Here is an 18935-nt window from a genome sequence, read left to right as displayed (position 1 = left end):
TCACAGACATACCACCCAGTGCTAATGTTTGGTCATGTTACCTTCCTACTTTGAATCAATTTGCTCTAAAAATCAGCATATTTATATTAGAATGACTTTGAAAGATGTTTTTTGTACAATGAAAAGTATTAAAATTATGGAAGGCAGCGTGAGAGAGAATTTTATTAACTTGTATTTGTCCTTACACCTTTATAACCTGCAGGTATACACCTTAATAACTTATGTTTGTATTTTACTGAAATTTGTTTGGTGAGGTTGTCCTTTTAAACTGACAAAACCTCTCAGCTGTCAAACTACATTAGAACTCTTTGAGAAGGATTAAATTTTACTTGAGTTATTGATTAAAACATGACAGAGAACTTACTTGGTTGGCACCTAGAGCTATTCCTCATGGTCCTCCATGGTTGCTGAAGGTTGTATTTGCCTTTTGCTGTTTAGTGCAGGACCTGCCAGGCTCAGAAGATCCTGGGGGCTAAGAAATCTGTACGAAGGTAAGCCTACCTTGACCTGAGCAGCTAGGCTGTTGATTCTAGCGATTCTGTCCACTGTTTGTTGATCTCCAGTTTAGATGAAAGGCAGTTTTTCCCAGTGGTCAATGCCTGGCAGTAGAAACAAACTATGGATGGACATTCTTTGTGCCTATTTGTCTTCTGTCTTCTTTGGAGGAAATAGAGTGCTGCTGCTAGGAGCCAACCTGTATCTTTTTGTTATGAAAAGTCTTTTAATAATTAAATATTTAAATGCCATATTCCCCAGATCTCCGAGCAGTTGAGGGCATTTACTGGGTATAGATAAGTTACAGAATCTGCCCGGAAAGCTGGGTCTGAGCTTGACTATACTGGTTCTCAACCTAACAAATAAAGCAGGGTTGGATTAAATATAAAGTATTTTTGTAAGAGATTTAAAAGTATATACCAGTTTAAATCATGAGACTTACTGCTTTGTAGTCTGGAATGAGATACAATGAATAGACAATTATAACATTTAACAATAAACATAGGAGGAATAGACAATTATAACATTTAACAATAAACATAGGAGCCGGGCGGTGGTGGCGCACGCCTTTAATCCCAGCACTCGGGAGGCAGAGGCAGGTGGATCTCTGTGGGTTCGAGGCCAGCCTGGTCTACAGAGCTAGTTCCAGGACAGGAACCAAAAAGCTACGGAGAAACCCTGTCTCGAAAAATCAAAAAAAAAAAAACAATAAACATAGGTACATTTAAGTTACACACATGAACATACACACAGAGTGAACAGGAATTGGTTGAAGTGGATGCTCTTGGTGGGCACTACCAAAGGCATGCCAGTGCACAAAACACACATGCAACAGTGTCAACAAGAGGAATTTAGAGACAAAACGTAAATAAATGGGGGGACCAGGCAGGGTATACCTCAGTAAAGATGTTGGGACTTGGTCACCTGACCTGGCTCTCAGTTAAGATGGTGGTAAAGTCACCTGACCTCAGTTAAGATGGCGGTAAGATCACCTGACCTCAGTCATAATGGTAGTAAGGTCATCTATGTGACAGAGTTAACACTGGGAAACCAGGCAAAAAATATCATAGTAAAGATGGCAGAACCTGGTCACCTGATCTGGCTCTCGGCCAAGATGGCAGCAAAGTTACCTGCCCTCAGTTAAGATTGTGGTAAGGTCACCTGACCTCAGTCAAAATGGCAACAGTCACATGTTGTATGGAAAAGCCACTCAGTTAAGATGATGGTGAAGTCACCTGACCTCAGTTAATATGATGGTTAGGTTGCCTGACCTCAGTCAAAATGGCAGCAGTCAAATATTGTATGGAAAAGAAACAATTTTTGAGCTGCAGGGACTTTAAGTTTAATAATAAGAGAGACATTGAGGTGTGATCAGCCCTGTCTCTGAGCCACCATGCCACAAGTCACAGTGGGCAGTAAAAGGCTGGGACTGAAAATAGCCACCTTGTGGATCTGGCCAATCTTGTTGGCAGCAGTAGTGGTGGCAGGGACAGTTTGAGGAAACTCCTTCCATTTGCCTGTACACTGGCAATAGTTAGAAAGCTCCCATAAAATTGGAGCAGGTGGGACACCATCAGAGTGAGGGTAGGATATGAAGAAGTAGGGCATTAATGCCTGGAGTTTTAGGGCCTCTAATAGGCATCCATCCCAGAGGAGCCTGGATTGATGGACATGGATAGCTTGCTATGCATAGCTGAAACTTTGAAAACCCACAAAAACAGTGATACCACAAGGCCTACAGGGAGACATCTCCCCCCTGTAGGTAAGGTGTAAATCACTGGTGAGTACCACAGGACCTGTAGGAGAGTGTTCTCTGTCTACAGGTGGGGTGCTAAAACCTGACTGGATATGGTCAGGGCGACTCAGAAGCCAGAGAGGCCAGAGGCTGCTCTGAATGGCCTTTTATGGCAGGGGAAAAAAAAAAGAAAAGAAAAAGAAAAAATCTGAGGGACTGTGGGCCCCCAGTTGGGGGAGGACTGACCCAAGATTGTTCAAACACAATTTTTGCTAAGGAAAGTCATCCAGAGATGAATGTCAAAGGGCTAGACCATAGCCATAAAGACTGTACCCCCTTTTCTAGGAACATCAGAAGATTTCTGGTTGAGAGAAATGTTTAAGCTGACCAGAATCGGGGAAACTCATCAATTGAAGCCAGTGGGGTATGTAGAAATCCTACTCAGGCAAATGGAACATGTGGTTGTTGTGGAAAAAATGCCCGGTTCTAGATCCTGACCCTGGGAGAGCTGCTCAGAGCAGGAAACCCTCCTGAGTCTCATAGCACCAATGTAATAGATTAAGTAAAATTCTACAGGTCCCCGAGAGGCACAGTGGCAGAAACGCCACAGGTCCCTGAGCAGCGGCAGTGGGCAGCAGGTTTTGAGACCATGCCACAGGTCTCTGAGTGGAGGCAGGCAGTGGGCAGTGGGTTCCAAGAACAGCCAGTTTCAGGTAGGGATGTTACAGTTCCCCAAGTGGCTGCAGTGGGCCATAAGGGGCAGTAAGTCCCACAAGGCGAGACAGATGGATGGGAATGCCACAAGACCATGCCACAGGTCTCCAAAGGTGGTTGGTCCCAGGCAGGGAGCCATGCAGCAGGCGAGAGACAGACAGATAGGTATGCCATGCAAAGTGAGGTTGGATATTTATTAGTTGGATATTTATTTATTTATGGATGGGAAAGGGGAGAAGGGATAAGGGGAAAAGGGGGAAGAACAGAGAGAAAGAAAGACAGAGGCGGGGAGGGGAGAATGGAGCGAGGCAGAAGCTGCCTCTTCAGGGGGAGATGGAAAAGAGGAAGAACTCAGGCTGGAAGCTGAAGATCAGTTTGCCTCAATGAATGAGGTAAGAGGGAGGGAGTGGGAGTGGCTTGTCTCTTACAGGGACAGAGCAGACTATTATACATGCCACATTGTATGGTAGCATAGAATTACTTGGTCTGGAATTTTTAGCTTTCAGTTATGACAGTTAATATTGGGTTCTCTAGGACATGAGGGCTCTCCACACAGACTTCCACACTAATACATATGTATACACACACATCTAACATGTGGGCCTGCTTGTTGGGGTTTCTGTCCCACCCGGTATTCTCTTGTACCACACACACATTCTCCAGACAGTAAAAATAAAGTATGATAACATTAAAAAGGAGTTTCATGAGTTCAGCAAGGGGAAGGAGCTAAAATTTTCATCAGCAGATGAAGGTATAAACATGTGACACACATGTAAACAAATGTAATATACTAAGCAATCAGTAGAATGAACCACAGGCTCTTTCAGTTGCATTGGTCAATCTCTGTTTCTGTGCAATGAAAACTAGACACAAATGAAATATAGCCGATACTGTTTTCTATATCTTTAAAAACACTATTCACTTCATGTGCATGGATATTTTGTCTATATAAGTGTTTATCCACTACATGCATGTAGTGCTCAAGGAGAACAGAAGAGGGCATCAGAGCCTCCTGGAGCTACCTAATTTTGTAGTTCCTGAAATAAAACCTTTGTCACCTGGAAATGGAGCTGATACTCTTAACAGCAGAGCCATCTCTTCAACCCTTCTTTTTTATTTCTTAGAAAACACTTCTTTTTTGAATGCCAACTTGATAGACATTGATTCTAGATTAGAAAGCATACAGGAAAATTATTAATCCCCATGACTGTTTCTTTCAGAAGAATGAAGTTTTATAAACTTTAGCCTTTACTTGCTTATAATAAACATTATATGACCACATTATATTAAAAATATCACATATTCTACTCTCATGTTTTACTTTAGTGAAATAGAATTAAAAATACATATCTTCAATTCTTTAACTTTATTCTCCCTGTCCAATACTCATATCAATTTCATTATTTTCAGGTGAGTTCTTTTATGAATGTTGAATGAAGCTATGAATCTAACACATTGATTTGCATTTTAACATCTTATTTATAGTTATATAAAAATCAGGGACTGAATAGTAAGCTCAGTGGTTAAGAGTGGTTGCTCTGAAGTCATGGCGTCAGAATTGTGTTGCGGGAGCTCCTTCCACTCCTTCAGCCAATAGCCGCTGAGATACCAGCCCGTTGGGGTGTGGTCTCTCTCTCTAAAAAACAGCCACAGCCCTCTGCTCACTCTCTGGCTTCCAGCTCCGCTTCAGGCGACTAGGCTCCTTTCCTGATTGCACAGAGGGCTGTTGTCTGGGACGGGTGATCTGTAAGTTTTTCCCCCTTAAATAAATAACCATTCTAGTAATCATAATTCCAAACTGGTGTGGGGTTATTTGTGACTTATGCCTTCAGAATTATATACCACATTCATATAACAAGCTAGATTTCCCATGCCTGCTGGTAACTACAATTCCCAAGTGATCAAACATTCTCTTCTTGTACACCTGATGTAGGAATCTCCTCTGTATACCACTGGTTAATAAAAAAGCTGCTATCGGCAAATGGTTTAACAGAATATAGCCAGGCTAGAAAAGATAAATAGAAAAAGAAGGTGGAGTCAATGAGAAGCCATGTAGCCAGAGACAGATGCTTCCACTGGTGCCCGCTGAAACTTTCAAAGTAGACCTTGACCTTGTGCACGGATAAATGGAGATGGGTTATTTTAGGATATAAGAACTAATGAGAAAAATGCTTAAGTTATTGGCCAAACAGTATTGCAAATTATCTGGGTGAAAGCATCACCCCAGCCCCTAGCACCCATCCTTGGAGTGCCAATGGAGCAGGAATGGAGCAGGAAACTCCATTTCAACCTTCACCCCTGGGAGTTGCCTTGTTTCAAACTCCAACTCTGGAAAAGTCTGCCAAGTGCTGATCTCTCCCAGGGAGGGTCAGGACCACTCTCACAGACTATTACACTTCTGCCCAGAGAAGAAGCAGGTGGTCCCAGGTTTCTCGTGGTCTCCCCCATCTCTGTCTTCCCCTAACCATGCTTTCCTGGGCCTCCTGGGATCACTGCAGTAATTAAACATGGGCATCTTTTATTTAGTTTGATTTGGTCTGATTGAAATTATTTGTGTCAGAACAGAGGCTGGTCTTAAGAAATATTTCTAATGTAAATAATATGATTTCTGTGAGATTATTTTGGGTCAGAGCAGCTGAGAATGAACAAACTGTATCTGGCAACACATTCCTAGCACGTATACACAAATATTTTAAAATTATCTAATAAATGAGTTCTGTTGTAATATCTAAGTCCCTTTGCTTGTTATAAAATAATACCCAGTAGTTGTCAATGGTTTATCAACCACTAAGCACTGTTCTGTGTTGTCCCCTTTATTTATTTCAAGATTGTACTTGGGACAAAAACAATGGAAAAATACAGGAAAAAAATTAAAAAGACTAAGCTTTTGTATTTTAGTTATTAAATAAATATAATTGTGGAGTATCAAAATTTTTAAAATGTCCAATTGTGGCATCTTTTTTCTTTGAATATGTTTCTATGTTAAGTGCTAGCTTATTATTTTCAAGGATAAAAAGCCAAGTAGAGGCTTCATAATGATCAAATGGCAATAAATGTCTGAAGTATTATAATTATTCAATCAATCTCTTCTCCTCAAATATATAATATATGCAATAATATATCATATATAATACACAAATTAATAAAGAGAACATTACAGGAAACAAATACTTTATCAGTATATAGCAATTTGTTTAAAATTCATCCTTTATATGAAAATGAGTGGCTTCCCTTCTTACATGTGATATAATGATTTACTTTACTGCATCCTTTCTGTTGACTGACTATTAGACAGGCAATACTAGTAGTACACAATAGGCATTGAGCAATATTATTTAACCATTAGCCAGACAGTAGCACTAATTAATCATTAACTAGGGTATAGAATGAGTTAAACACTAGCCACTAAGTAAGAATGGTTAACCAGAAGAATGGGAGTGCCACTTGTTAGCCTATAGATAGGAAGCTGATATAGGATGGTTGCCAACTTCCCCTTCAAGGCATAAGAAGATTCAAGACATTCGTAGGCAGAGGAGTGACAGGACATGAGTTCCAAACAGCAGTTTGTCAAACTAAACGATGGCCACTTCATTCCTGCCCTGGGTTTTGGCACTTATAAACCTCAAGAGGTAAGGATATAAGATTCCACGTATTTCCAGGCCAGAGCAAGTCCATGTACAAGAAGGCAGATAGTTAGGCTTGGCCTACATCAGGGTTTTATTGAGACCACACTTGTTTATTATTCCTGTTAAATAGAGGTTACAGCAGTGGCTGGAATTGGTGGCTGTGGGTAGGAGACTAATCTGTTTCCCTAGATAGGCTGAGTCAGAATTTTCAGAATAGGGTCTTTATTCATGCTTGCCCTGTTCCTGGTAAGCCAGCAATGATGCCTGCTTTATGTAGAACAAAGGAAAGTTTAACTCTTCAAACATTTTCTCTGAGCATGGGTGTTAGTATTGTATATGATGGAGCTACAGGGACCATAATTGTAACTCAGGCAATTACTATAACTCAGTCTCTAGGGATAGGGAGATTGTTAATGTTTCCTAGTTATTCTTGCTGGAGACTAGTCTCTCTGGTCTTAGCAGAATGTGGCCGAGTCTTTTTTCTCAGATTTGCTCTTGTGGCCCAGACCTGCTTGTGAGTTCACTGTTCTGGTTTGGTGCCTGCCAGCTCCAAGAGTGAACTTGAAATGGATCTTCTGGCTGTGAGCTCCAAGCTTAAAGGGACAAATCCATGATTTAACAATTCTGGGCACTATGGTTTTCCTATGTCTTTGTCTCTCAACTTGAGAGAAGAGAAGAACGTCACCAGATTGCCTATCAGCATTCTTGGATGCAGTGAGAGGGACTTCTCTGTTTATATCTACAACCCACAGCATGATATTTCCTTTCAAGAAGGCAAAATCTATGAAAATCAGTGTGGTAACTCAGGATGTCTCCCTGTAGTAATGCATGATACAAGTGTTTGAAGACTACTTCAGTTTTGTTTTGGGGTAGCCTTCTACACCACACAGCGAGTGCTGCACTAGAGCTAAATAAATCCCCCCATAACAAACTCTGAACTGTAGGAAACTTACTGGAATTTATAATATATCCTTATGATTGGGGGAAGGAGGACCTGGTAACCATACTGGTCTTCATTAATGAATGTTGAGTTTAGAGCATGAAGTTTTCTAGAATGGAAAACTTCAAGGTGTACTGTTTCTTAATCTGAAGGGACTTTCTTGTTTGTAAACTTTCTGAATCTCTTAAATTCTGTGACAAAGGACCACTTCCCTTAACTTCAGATTTTCACATTTCCTTCCCATTAGATTTATGCATATTTACATGGATAAATCTGGAGATATATACAGGATTGGTTACTTATCAAGGTAGCAATAAAAAAGAAAGGCAGCAACAGGTCAAGGGTCCTGTAAAAAACTTTAATGTTGGTAACTCCCAGAGTGATGTTACTTTTAACTATGTCAGAGCTGGTATCCAGAGAAGGTGGTACTAGGCAGAATTTCAGTCACTGTGGTTTATTGTGAAAGATAACTGTAGAAATTGCTAAATAATCAAAAATGTAGTGTTTTTCTTCTTACCCCCTTTGCATGTGTTGTATGACTACACATGTTTGTGCTTTTGTGCACACGTGTGTTTACGCCAGAGGTAAAAGTCTGACTAAACTGCTCTCACTTTATTTTTGTGAGGTAGGCTGTCCCACTGTATCTGGAACTCAGGGATTTACCTTGACTTGCAGTCCAGTGAGCTCCACGGATCACCCTGACTTTGTTTCCCCAAGCACTCTGTCTACACGTGTGTGCCACTGTGCCATATTCTCCTTTTACGTGAGGGCTGGGGTCTGAACTAAGATCCTGAGACTTATTAGCAAACACTTTATTGGTTGAGACATCTTCTCAGTCCACACCTTACATTCTTTAATAAAGCTGTCATATCTTTATCCAAAACTCACAGTCAAGGCAATACTCTTAGATTTAATTTCAATCATATCTTTGTTAAGCAAGTTATCTTTGTTTGAAAGGGCTGACACCCCAAATGAATAATCTCCAATATGATGTTCACAATTTATTTTAAGGAGGATATATTCCTTGATTAGGGTTTTTTTCTCTGCCTGTATTTAGTTCTCGCAGACAAAGAAAATGGATATATATAAAGACTAACATAGGATACTGTTCTCTGTTCAAATCCCTATTACTAACTTGGTGTTGTGTGGTATCTGAGATCTTTGCTCTCACGATTATGTGACAGTGTCTTAGCTGGAGTCAAGAAAGATTGTCTATGTAATTGAGCTTTGTCCCAAGCAGACTTCTTTTTGTTTATTTTGCTTAGTAACCCCCACTACGTAAATTGAGTGTGACTTCTAAGCAAACATTTGAAACCAGTATGAGCTTGGAATTTATGAGAGCCAGTACGTAACTAGGACTACATAGATATAAATTTTTTTTGGATATGAAAATCTTGCTATTAATCAGGAAAGACCCCAAGAAAGTAGATTTTGGCTCTTTGTCTTAAATGTGGGACAAATATAGGCAGACAATGAGTCTGTGGAGAGTCTTGGTTTTCCGTGACATATACAATATTTCTGTAGAATCCCTTATGCTTTATAGAATAAAAGTGAGAGTTCAAGGATCAGGGTACTAGGCTCTTGCCTAGTGGTCTAAGGGTGACTTTGAAAGACCTAACTTATTCCAGTCTAGTAAACTCCCATCTAGGCTCACTCTGAACGAGCTTTCAGAATGTGCATCTCTAAATACCTCTTTGGGCTGTTCTTCTAGGTTCCTATAAGCAAGTCACTGGAGGCTGCCAACCTAGCTATAGGTGCTGGGCTCCGCCATATTGATACTGCTTATATATATCACGTGGAAGAGGAGATAGGGCAGGCCATTCAAAGCAAGATTAAAGCTGGCGTTGTAAAGAGAGAAGACTTGTTCATCACTACAAAGGTAGAGTTTTTATAGCATGCATGTGTGCAAATTAGTGAAATTTAAAGACGTGAAAATTATTTTACTTGATCAGAAGTTGGCTAAAGGTGTCAGTTGAATAAATGGGTGAGAGAAATTACTATTAGATTATAATCTCTATAATTTAGTTTTTGAATGTTGTTAGTGGTATGTGTTTTATTTCTTGAATAATTTCCTTTCATTGTTCAATGAGTTAACAATTACAAAGAATATATAAGGGAGTTCACATTATTAAGTATGACTTAAGTAAATAGTGGATTAAATGGAATGATTATAACTTTCCTTCAAGTACAAAAAATATTGTAGTATTAGAATAAATAAGTATGCATGTTTGAGCAATCTATTGATTGATCAAAACTTCTAATCTTCAACTTTTGTAGCTTTGGTGTACTTGCTTTCGGCCAGAGCTGGTCCGGCCTAGTTTGGAAAAATCACTAAAAAGACTTCAACTGGACTATGTTGATCTTTACCTTATACATTACCCAGTACCATTGAAGGTAAGTGATTTGTATTGTCAAATGTACACATTTTTATGGAGACATTTATTTCATGTTTATGGATGGTTGAGACGAGTTTTCATTATAATTTCATATAAATTTATTTTATTAAACTTCTGAAAAGGTTCCACAGAGGGTTTATAAGATTTTGAAATGAGGTGTCAAAGAAAATTTCAGAGTCAGAGATTAGAAATAACTTCCAGAAAATCTTGCATTTACACATCATTAAATTTAATTTTGTTACTGGATGTTTGCCCAAGTCTTGTCTCTATTTCTCCCTTGGTGGTAAGGATGTCCCCAAGAGAGTTTCAGCTTCAGGGTCATTGACATTTTATAGCTTCTCCGCATCTTTTCTTATCACAAACAATCTTGCACAAAGTCCTGATTGGCATTCCTTGGCTCACATGCCTGCCCTTGAATCCACATACATTCATATTTATTATTTATCCTGAGAAAGAATTTATATAAATTCTTGCTGGTGTTCAAGGCCATGCAATGACTGGGCTTCCCAGTGAATATGAAACATTTTCCTCTTTTACAAGAAAAGGAGTAGATAAAAGAATACAAGTCAGCTAGGAGAGCTCAGTTTGGTGTTTGGAAATATTATCTAGGTGCAGGAATAATATGTACATGTGTGTGTGTGTGTGTGTGTGTGTATGTGTCTGTATACATGTATATGTGTGTGGCAACAATGAAAGCAAAAGAGGCCATGAATTTGAAAGACAACAAGTTTATACGTGGGAGGCACAGGAGTGAGGAAACGGAAGGAGGGAATCAATGTGATTATATTTTAATTTCAAAAATAAAATTATTATAAGAAAATATTTATTTATTCATATAATTGACATAAGAGAACAATGCAAAACTAGGCTCCTAAAGATCATTTTTACAACTCTACCTGTGTATCACTTTGTAAACATACTGTATAGGATCATGCCTCACTTTATGGCTGCTTACTCTCTTATTTCCAAGTTGTTCTTTACATTTTAAAAAAATATTTATTTAATGTGTATTGCTATTTTGCTTGTGTGTATGTCTGTGTACTGGTTTCTGTGGAGAGCATTGGGCCACATGGGACTTAGTTACAAATAATTGTGACCATCATGTAGGTGCTTGGAATTGAACCCAGGTCCTTCGAAAGAGAGCTGTTATTGTTTTTGTGGTGGTGGTTTTTTTACACTTTGACTCTTGGGGCTCTTTTGGGGGGCCTGCCACCCAGCTCCCAAATAAATCACACACACATGGAGCCTTATTATTACTTATGAATTCCTGGCCTTACTGTAGCTTGTTTCTAGCCAGCTTTTAACTGCCCCTCTCTCCCTAACCCACCTCCCCCCCCCTGGGTTTTCTCCTGGTCTTATTTCTATAATCTTCCTTTCAATCTTCCACCGTGACAGGCAGAGTGGCTATGTGCCTGACCCCTAGCGTCCTCCTATCCTTGTTCTGTCTTGCTCCCTTCACCCTTGATCCTTCTATTAATACTCTCTGACTGACAGACCTGCCTATCCTTTCTCCTGCTTCGCTATTGGTCATTCAGCTATTTATTAGACCACCAGGTGTTTTAGATAGGCAAAGAATTATAGCTTCACAGAGTTAAACAATGTAGCATAAAAAATTAACACATCTTTACATCAGCAAAAAAATTCTACACAGCACAAGCAAATGTAACACACACGCACACACACACACACACACACACACACACACTTTAAAATAATATTCTACAACAAGAAGCCATTGCTTACTCACCGATCTATCTCTCCAGGTCCTTCAAAATATTCTTAAAAGCATTACTACAGGTGAGACACATGTTTTTGTGAGATTTCTCTAAAAACACTTCTCTTCCAGCCAGGGGATAATGATTTTCCAGTAGATGAACAAGGGAAATTACTATTGGACACGGTGGATTTCTGTGCCACATGGGAGGTGAGTACTTTTCAAAAGAAGAATAAATCAATCAGCGGGAGAGAGAATCAACTCACTTTCCCCTATGTATAGAAATTCATTTACATGCATACATATCTTATGTAGTAGCATCCTCAATTTTCAAAAGAAATCATAGAACCTTCTTGGCTGACATCTTATTCTTCATTTTCATCTTTACCTTTGCTTCTTCATATTTAAGTCCTCTGATAATCTGGGCAATATACCCCTCCACACCTTTTTTTTTTGTTTTATAGTGTCTGTTATCTCAAACTTAGGGTCTTATGCATACTGGCAAGTGTTCTAATACTGAACTATATGTCTAGCTCTAGACAGTTTTCTTTTAAACTGCTCCAACTTCTCATTATACTGATGTAGTGAATTGCAAGTATGACACTTTATAACCCCTTTCTCATCACCAGGCACTGGAGAAGTGTAAGGATGCAGGATTGGTCAAGTCTATTGGAGTGTCCAACTTTAACCACAAGCAGTTAGAGAGAATCCTGAATAAGCCAGGGCTTAAGTACAAGCCTGTCTGCAATCAGGTAAGGATTCTCATTCCTCCCCATCTCTCATGCTTTTCTTCACTCTGAACGACTAACACTTGTTCATTTGTCCTCTGCCCGAGTGATTTTCATTTTGTGGAAAAGAAGATTCTGAGAACAGTACCATTGTTTCAAAAGACACGAGTGATTCTAAATTTAAACTGGAACTATTAAAGTATTTGTGAGAATGTATAATTTCTGAGTTGGTCTAACAGGCAGAAGTTAAGCACAAGGAAAATTAATCTTCTACTCTAACTGAGAATAATGAGTGGGCTTGGGATATTTTGCTGAAAGAGTGAGTTTAAATAAAAAAAAAACAGCCAGTGGTCAACACTTATGTGCAGTTTAAATGCTGCTTACCATATTATTACATTCCTTCCTCATGATTTTATTAAGTTAACAGCTGGTATCCTTACTCACTTAACTGCCTTGCTGACCACTAAGTATGATTTTGAAACAAAAGCTAGCCAAGGCAAATTATATTAACAGAATCTTCCAAAATTAGTTCATTTGTCTTTCAAAAATAAATTGCAACAGTTTGATCTTTTAAATTCAAATGTGATATCGCATATGATTTTCTTAGCCTACTTTGTTGGCTTTAAGTTTTCGTTTGTCATAATATGAGCATTTGATATAATCTGATGTCTTTCTCTCATATTCTTCCATAGGTTGAATGTCATATTTATTTAAATCAGAGTAAGCTACTGGATTACTGCAAATCAAAAGACATTGTTCTGGTTGCTTTTGGTGCCCTGGGAACCCAACGATATAAGGAATGGTAAGAAGATGAAGAGTATGCGTGAAGCACGACTGTCATTTAGCATCATGGCACTCAGTTCTCAGGGAGAGAGGGAACTTTAAAAGAACCATGTGAAGCAGAAGTTTGTGGCTCAGGGACTTCTGTGTAGCCCTGACATCTTGATTTCCTTTTCTGTTGCTTTGATAGAATACTTGGCCAAGAGCAACCTCTGGGAGAAAGGGCTGATTATGAATCACAATTCTAGGGTGCAAAGCATAAGAGCAGGAAGTCAGGAGATGGAAGCAGGTGGTTCCTTCACATTGCAATCAAGAAGCAGAGATTGAGAAATGACCACTAATAATCTGATCATTGTCTCCATTTATACAGTCCAGAATGCTGGGAGGAAGAGGAAGTGAGGTAGACGCCTCAGACAGAGGCCATGCTCCTCTCTCCCGGGTAGACACACGCAATGAAGCTCCAACCCAGGATGGACATAGGCTAGAATCTTCCCTGTAAGTGCACCTTGGGGTGCTACACACACTATTAGAAATGGGCTAGTCCAAGTGCAAGAGTTAGCCGAGAAGAGGCTAGATATAATGGGCCAAGCAGTGTTTAAAAGAATACAGTTTGTATGTTGTTATTTCGGGGCATAAGCCAGGCGGGATGAAAAGTAGGCCCGCAGATCTAACAACAGAATGAGAAATAAGCTCAAGAGGGTAGATTATTTCTGTAGTAGGAGCTGCGGGCTGTGTTCCTGCCGCTCCAGCTCCTGGCCGCCTGGCTAGCTTATGCCCCGAAATAACAATACACAAACTGTATTATTTTAAACACTGCTTGGCCCATTAACTCTAGCCCTTACAGGCTAATTCTCATATCCTGATCAACCCATCTCTAATAATCTGTGTAGCATCAGTCTTACTGGGAAAGATTCAGCATGTCTGACCTGGCAGCTTGCTTCATGGTGTCTTCATGGTCACATCAACAATTAGAATGGCTTTTCCCACATTAATTTTCATAAGATAAACGCTCACAGGCATTCTAGAAGCCCATGTTTCAGGTGATTCCGGACTTTGTCCAGTTGATAATTATATATAACCGTCACGTCTAGTCTAAAATACATCCTCTACTGTGCTTTGCCACAACAAACCAATAACCTTGGCCTCTTGAGCTTATTTCTACTTTCCTACTAGGGTGGATCAGAACTCTCCAGTTCTCTTGCACGATCCAGTTCTTTGTGATGTGGCCAAAAAGAACAATCGAAGTCCCGCCCTGATTGCTCTTCGATACCTTCTTCAGCGTGGGGTTGTGCCCCTGGCCCAGAGTTTCAAAGAAAATGAGATGAAAGAGAATTTGCAGGTGATGAGCTTTGCTCCTTAGGATTGTTACATAGTATCTTCCATATGCTTGCTTCCTTCAAATCTCTGTGCACTTTTTTGAGATCTCGCCCTGCATGTGTTTAAGATGTGAACTGTTAGTGAAAAATCATTTTGAAGTTAAAATGTCTCAAATTAAAATAAGATTCTTTTTAAAGTCAGCTCTTTTGTCCTTATATGAACATGTTATAATTAGAATTTAGGTAAATCTTGACTTACATAATGTTGAAAAGAGCAATTTTTTACATTTTAATTATTCATTGATAGATTACCAAAACGTAACTTCCCATGCCAATCACTGTTTTGTGTCATGTATTTTGAAATTTTGTTCTAAATTTCTTGGAAACTATGTATATTAACTGTTTTTTTTCCTCCCTCAAAGAGCCTTTGGGATTCCTCTCATCTGTGGCATTGTGCAATTTTAATATATCTCAAAAGCAATTTTCCTTCATTTCACTTGGTATTTATTAATCATGAATGTTTTGGTAAACAATGTTCATTATTTTCAGAGGCATAAGTACTACTCACATTACCTTTCAGACAAAAATCTGGTTCATTCAAATTTTAAAACCTTTGTGTTTTTCTGAAAGGTTTTTGAATTCCAGTTGTCTCCTGAGGATATGAAAACCCTAGATGGCCTGAACAAAAATTTTCGATATATTTCAACTGAGTCGTAAGTAATGTTAAACACCTCACCTCAGTTAGTTTCAGGACCAAGTCTCTCCCCTGCTTTTCCATTCTTGATGGTTCAGAAACCAAATGTCCTATTCATCTGTAACAAGTTTCCCACGGAGATAGAGCAATATTTGTTTCTGAGTTTTTGAAAATGTGGATGTGTCATTGTAAAACATAGAGAAGGTTTTGGAAATCATATTCTAAACTAAAAAAAGAAACTTTAGGAAAAACTCTATTGTATTGGAGAGTTAATATCCACCAAAAGATCTTTAGTTTCTCTTTATGATCAATGGTTACAAAATTTGATACTGGGTATAGGCTGTATTATAAATGAAACCTGCATGTATATATAAATGTGCATATTCATCTATCGATCTATCTTTTTGTTTTTTATCTATCTGCATGCCTGTTTGTCATCTATCTACATTTTCTGCTTGTTATAATTTTAATTCTCAATAGAAATAAATATAACAATGTTTGAAGGAGGATTAGAAAATCTACAATGCTATGTAAAATTGGTATATATGTTATCATTATTAAGATTTTTGTTAGTATAGAGTAGTATGAAGGCAAAGGAGAGATAAAACTCAGTGATGAGTTATTGTAAGTAATGAATATTTCTTTTTTTTTTTTTTTGCAAAGAAACAATTTTATTAAGAGAATGATGACACACAACTCCAAATTATCGAGGAAATAGAGATCTTTGTTCTTGGAGATCTGCATTCCATTCACAAGCTCCTCCTTTCTTCAGACCTGGGAAGACAAGCCACCTTTTATCTCTTATCACTTGACAATTCTTTCCTCTCTATAAAAACTCAATCCCTCAGACAGTTCCTTCTGGAACAAATCTTCCTCTTTTCCCCCAGCCAGCCCCAGTGGGTTCACCTTTTCAGGCTCTGGCGCTAGGGCAGGAAGTAAGACATGTGAAAGTTTCTTCATAGGGAGTAATGAATATTTCTTGCCACACCTTATCAATTAATGGTTTTATCAATGCTTATTTTGGATTATTATTTTTATGTAGAATTTTACAAATTATATAGTTATCTCCTTGGACAATGGATGTCTACTTTATGAAGGACATTCTTTCCCTAACTGAGTTTAATACATTCCTTTTTACTTAATGGGCAACGAGTGAATAATTAACGCATTACTATTAATTAAATGGAAGTGAAAGTATTAGGCATAAATGATGTTTTAAGGCACATTAACATATTTCTGTGTTGATCAATGTGTAGAGTTACCTTGAACTAAAGGTGACTTATACTTTTCTCCTTTCTTTGGAGACTGAAGTTGGGAAGGATTTTGACTCTTCATTGATTGATGCATAAATGAAGCTAAGGGAGATAAATATTAATGAACATTGGTCTTTGGGTGTTCTAGTGTAGGCAGGTGGACATAACTTATGAAAAGTGCATGAATTATATTTTTAAAACATTTCTTATACATGTTTGTAAATAACTGCAAGAATATCCCCTTCTGCAACTGATCAGGGAACAAAATGTTGAACTTTCACTTTGATAGTGCTTTCCTAGATGTCACAACTTACATTGTGGAAATACATCAAACTGTGTGTTTGCTTTTATTTCCTCTTTTAGTTTTTCTGACCACCCTGAATATCCATATTCTGAGGAATATTAATATGGAGACCTAGTCATGACTGCCTGAAGTTATTGTGTGTGGACAGTAATATTGGTGATATGATTCAGATGCTGTTTGGTGGATGCCTCATTTCCGGTCAACCTAGGCTGCTTGGTAACAGTCACATTCAACTGAAGCTCCAGCTAATGATCTTGAAGAAAGGGAATTTAATTTTCATTGAAATAAATATAATGTTTTCTCCTCAAAAGATACTTTAAAAAATGAGATATTATGACACAAAGCTGGTTTTGTTGGAAGTCTGTGGTTGGTGTTTGGAGATGATGATTTGTATTTTACAAACATTTCAGACTTGGGGTAGGTGGTGTTTCCAGACCAGAGAATGACTCTTAGTAGTTGTCTATGAGTCAGTGGTCCTTTAGACCTGAGTCAACAAGAAAACCCTGCACACATTCTGTGATTCTCAATCAGGAACATGAGACACACATGTGAAGGTTGTCCGACAATTCTCAGGCTCTCTCTACCTGCTTAGCGTTAAAGTATTGGAACTGGTGAGTGGGGCATTCCTGAGATAGGTTAAAGAGGTGACATGAGAATCAGCCTCGTAGGATCACTAAAAGTCAGGATGGGAGACTTCAAGAGGAGGGAGTTGACCATAACTCTACCTAGAAATGACGCCAAGGTTGGATTTTTTCCTAGTTTTATTTTTTTCTTCTTTTCTTTTTTTTAAAAAGATAATTACATCTTACAGACAAAAGGAGATTTTCACATATTTAGTTCAATGACACATCAGAGAGTTATTCCTAGCATTATGTTTTAAAGGAAACAAAAAACAAAACCAACTTTAATTTTAATAAATATAAAATACTTTTAAGATTTATGGTGCATTGATGGAATGTGGTCTATGAATTCCTCAAAATTTAGAGTGTAACAATGTCAAAAACAATGTTAGACTAGGAAGCCTCAGGTTTTCCCATGAATACATCTGAAATACTATGTAACACAGGCTAATTGACATAGTCTTTGGTAAGTAGAAACCAAGTAAAGAGGCAACTATTAGTAACAACAGGATACCCCAATAGGTAGTTTTATTATTCTTTATATCCCACACTGAGAAGATATGCCTGCTTGGTACCATGTGATCTTGGAATATAGGTAGTATCAACAGTCCCCATATAATTTTTCTTCAATGAAGTTATATTAACGATCTTATAAGTTTCAACATACCAAATCTGTACTTCCCGTACCAGTTTTAATTTTCTTAATACTTCCATTCTCACAGTCTAACTTCATAAATAGTGGTTGACATTAAATAGCAAATCTAGGTTTGTGGTGCTTTCTTTAGGAATTTTACAAATTATTTCCCACAGAATTTTTATGTACCACAGAAAATATTTTTTTTCCTTGCATTTGAATAATTGATTAAAGTGACAACCAAAGGCTTTTTCTCAGGGCTTGCAAAATTGATCAGGAATATAATATTTTAAGGGAGAATTGAACACATTTTAATATACCATTATCTTTTCTGTATTAAATATTATTTAATGTTGCTCAATATAATTTTTTAAAAATAAAATAATTTTTATTTTATGTGTAAGTGTGCTTGTTTGCATGTATTTTTGTTGTAATAGGAGCGGCAGGCTGTGTCCCGCCACCCAGCTAGCTTTACCCAAAATAATTACATGGAAACTGTATTCTTTTAAACACTGCCTGGCCCATTAGTTCCAGCCTCTTATTGGCTAGCTCTTACATATTAATCTAACCCATTTCTAATATCCCTGTAACACCATGAGGTGTCTTACCAGGGAAGATCTTATCCTGCGTCTGTCTGGAGTGGGAGAATCATGGCGACTCACTGACTCAGCTTATTTCTCCTAGCATTCTGTTCTGTTTTCTCCACCCACTTAAGGGTTGGCCTATCAAATGGGCCTAGGCAGTTTCTTTATTAATTAACCAATGAAAGCAACATATTAGAAAGAAATCACTCCCACATCATATTTTTGTGTACAACATGAATATCTGGTGCTTCGGGAGGTCAAAGAGGTTATTTGTTCCTTAGAACTGAAATTACAGATGGTTATGAATCAACTTGTGTGTGCTAGGAATCAAATCCAGGTCCTCTGGAAAAGAAGAAATTTCTCCTAACTTCTGAACCATCTCTCCAGCCCTGTTGTTCAGTA

The 18935-nt window shown here is 38.3% G+C and overlaps 1 protein-coding gene and 1 non-coding gene across 2 annotated transcripts; one reads left to right on the top strand and one right to left on the bottom strand.

Annotated features, from left to right (window-relative positions):
* Positions 1–6421: 6421 nt before the first annotated feature.
* LOC121432554 (aldo-keto reductase family 1 member C13-like) lies at positions 6422–18352 on the top strand. The gene is made up of 9 exons (XM_041630556.1): positions 6422–6573; positions 9222–9389; positions 9788–9904; positions 11753–11830; positions 12250–12372; positions 13041–13150; positions 14302–14467; positions 15075–15157; positions 16755–18352. The coding sequence occupies exons 1-9, from the start codon at positions 6490–6492 to the stop codon at positions 16795–16797; spliced, it is 972 nt and encodes a 323-aa protein (XP_041486490.1). The 5' UTR covers positions 6422–6489; the 3' UTR covers positions 16798–18352.
* On the bottom strand, positions 15978–16103 carry LOC121432775. The gene has a single exon (XR_005972227.1). It is a non-coding gene; the product is annotated as a small nucleolar RNA SNORD22 (small nucleolar RNA).
* Positions 18353–18935: the final 583 nt, after the last annotated feature.

This window comes from Microtus oregoni, unplaced genomic scaffold, assembly GCF_018167655.1.
Source record: "Microtus oregoni isolate MIOR12 unplaced genomic scaffold, Mior012 000035F_ref0000213, whole genome shotgun sequence".
Lineage (NCBI taxonomy): Eukaryota > Metazoa > Chordata > Mammalia > Rodentia > Cricetidae > Microtus > Microtus oregoni.
Note: the sequence above shows the minus strand (reverse complement) of the source record. Positions and strands in the feature narration are given on the sequence as shown.

What these genes read in the sequence shown, in the direction of transcription:
- LOC121432554 (XM_041630556.1), top strand. Translation starts at nt 6,490, where the DNA reads ATGAGTTCCAAACAGCAGTTTGTCAAACTAAACGATGGCCACTTCATT. An exon ending in ACTTGTTCATCACTACAAAG is followed by an intron (nt 9,390 to 9,787) that starts GTAGAGTTTTTA and finishes CAACTTTTGTAG; the next exon opens with CTTTGGTGTACTTGCTTTCG. An exon ending in CGATATATTTCAACTGAGTC is followed by an intron (nt 15,158 to 16,754) that starts GTAAGTAATGTT and finishes TTCCTCTTTTAG; the next exon opens with TTTTTCTGACCACCCTGAAT.